This window comes from Chanos chanos, chromosome 7 (assembly GCF_902362185.1).
Source record: "Chanos chanos chromosome 7, fChaCha1.1, whole genome shotgun sequence".
Lineage (NCBI taxonomy): Eukaryota > Metazoa > Chordata > Actinopteri > Gonorynchiformes > Chanidae > Chanos > Chanos chanos.
Window position 1 is genome coordinate 4,574,159 of NC_044501.1, and position 2,500 is coordinate 4,576,658.

At 37.5% G+C, this 2,500-nt stretch overlaps 1 protein-coding gene across 1 annotated transcript in view; it reads left to right on the top strand.

The window, feature by feature from the left end:
* dennd1c (DENN domain containing 1C) overlaps positions 1 to 2,500 on the top strand; it is a 17,280-nt gene that overhangs the window by 11,560 nt on the left and 3,220 nt on the right. The window contains exons 17-20 of the mRNA XM_030780455.1: positions 185 to 222; positions 587 to 643; positions 776 to 823; positions 1,254 to 1,373. Coding sequence (XP_030636315.1) covers positions 185 to 222; positions 587 to 643; positions 776 to 823; positions 1,254 to 1,373 — 263 coding nt within the window. The remainder of the gene's footprint in view (positions 1 to 184; positions 223 to 586; positions 644 to 775; positions 824 to 1,253; positions 1,374 to 2,500) is intronic.

Consider the following 2,500-nt stretch of genomic DNA (forward strand, 5'->3'; position numbering starts at 1 on the left):
TAACCCTCTTCTCTTCTCTTCTCTTCTCTTCTCTTCTCTTCTCTTCTCTTCTCTTCTCTTCTCTTCTCTTCTCCTCTCTTCTCTTCTCTTCTCCTCTCTTCTCTTCTCTTCTCCTCTCTTCTCCTCTCTTCTCTTCTCTTCTCTTCTCTTCTCTTCTCCTCTCTTCCAACTTGGCCCTCTGAAGGTTCAAAATCATACCAACAGTGGGTAGGCAACCTGAAGGTCAGTATTGGACAGCGCTTTAACACACTACACACAAACACTACACACAAACACAAACAAACAAATAAACAACTGTAGCATGTAGGCGAGCAAACAATATGCATGAATACCTAAAGAGTACTGGACATTCAGTGACATACTACAAAGACTTTAACAGTACCATACAAATAACAGCATTTAAATAACGTTCAAATAACTTCTAAATAAATACAACACTTCAATACTTCATCTCTGGATCACAGAATACTTCCTAGTCTCCAATCCTGATTCGCCTTATACGTGTTATTAAAACATTGCAATTGGTGGATGCGTATGGCAAACGTGCTCTGATTGGCTGAACTGATTTGTTCCTCTCTGGTTACAGAAAGGTGGAGGAGCTTTGATTCTGTCAGTGAAATCAAAAGCCCATATATACAAAGCAGTGAGTACTTAAAATCCTCTCAGTACACTTCATTAAAAACAAATTTGACCCAATCTGGAAGAGTTTTTTTTTCTGCTCACGCTGCATATATATATATATATATATATATATTTTTTTTTAAATCTTTTCCAGGCTAAATACCACAACAGATTTGGGTTAAAGAACCTTCTTTCATCCAAAGTGAGTTGCTACCATCTGATACATGTGGCATTCTAAATATGAGATAAGAGAAAGAGTGAGTGAGAGAGTGTGTGTGTTTGTGTGAATATAAGATTAAATTAATCCAGAAATATTGGTTCTGAAAGAGATGCTTTTCCTCATCACACACCTGCTTGTTGGTCTGTGTGTGTATCTAAATGTCTGTGTGTGCGTGTGTATATGTGTATCTGTGTGTCTTTTGTGTGCGTGTGTGTGTATGTGTATCTGTGTGTCTTTTGTGTGCGTGTGTGTGTATGTGTGTATCTGTGTGTCTTTTGTCTGCATGTGTTTGTATATGTGTATCTGTGTGTCTTTTGTGTGTGTGTATGTGTGTGTGTGTGTGTGTGTGTGTGTGCACGTGTGTGTATGTGTGTGTGTGTGCGCGCGCACGTGTATGTGTTTTGATTTCCAGGAACAGAGTGATGTCTGTTCCCTGCAAAGAGGTGGATCTGTTTCTGGCGCACACTCATATCGTCGGATCCAACTGGACAGCTTGCAAAACCGTCTACCAATCACGCAACACTTTGGCATGGTAAGCCACACCTCTTCCCTGTTGCTTCCATGACAACCACAGGACAGCTGTACATGGCTTGTATTAAAAGTGGTTTTAATCATGTTAACCTGCAATGACCTATGCCTGAAGAAAGCTGTATCATATTTGTGTGCGATAGTTTCACCCCTTTATGTTTTTCTGGAGCTGTAGAGGTTGAATTAGAAGGACTCTGTTACACTGTATTACAGTTTTAAGTACGTTTTAAGTAAGCAGTGGTTGAGTCACCAAGAATCAAAATGTAAAACTCACTGGCAGGGTTTTGTTTTTTGTTTTTTTTTTTTTTCCCATTACTGCCACTCAACATAATCACATTATGGTTCAACTGAATCAAATGTTAAAGATACACGATCACTACATTAATTGAGTTTTAATTAATGTAACTTTAATAAAGTATATTAATGCAATTATCTTTTATCCCTACATATTACCTGCCATTGGTGAGTACATAGCTCAGCGGATTCGTTAAATATTTCTTTTATTTATTTATTTATTTATTTTGCTTTGCATTTACTTTCTGGATCAGCTCTCACACAAGGAGACAAATTAACTCATTTTGAAAATTTCATCCTGAAATCATTTTTTACATATAAATCATCAAACTCTTAATGGCCAACTCACAGCTGAGAATGCAGTTTTTTGCATGTGGTGATCTCTGCCCATGACTAAGCTGAAATGGATATTATCATCAAGTCAGCGAGGATTATAAACTATGAGTTTTTGTTTTCTTCTATAACCCATTTGCACAGTCCAAACAAAACGCCAAGCGAAAAAACACTTCCGTACCCTAAGTAAATGTAACACAGCTGACTGGAGAGGTTTTCACTCTCAAACCGAGCTGCATTCCCAACTGTGAACTGTAACTCTTTGTTACAAAAAAAGAGAAGAAGAAATCTATGTAGTGGCAAAAATCAAGAGTAAAATACAGCTCTCACAATGCTGAGTGTTCCTCTGATCCTTCATATAGTGAGTGTGATGACCTGATTCCAATTTTTGCACAATTATGTTTGTCTTCATGGCTTCATGATTTAGGATTGTTGCCTATTGAAACAATGGTGTGAAAATGGGCCAAAGCAGTTTTGTAATTGTTATTGTAATTGTTGTTGTAA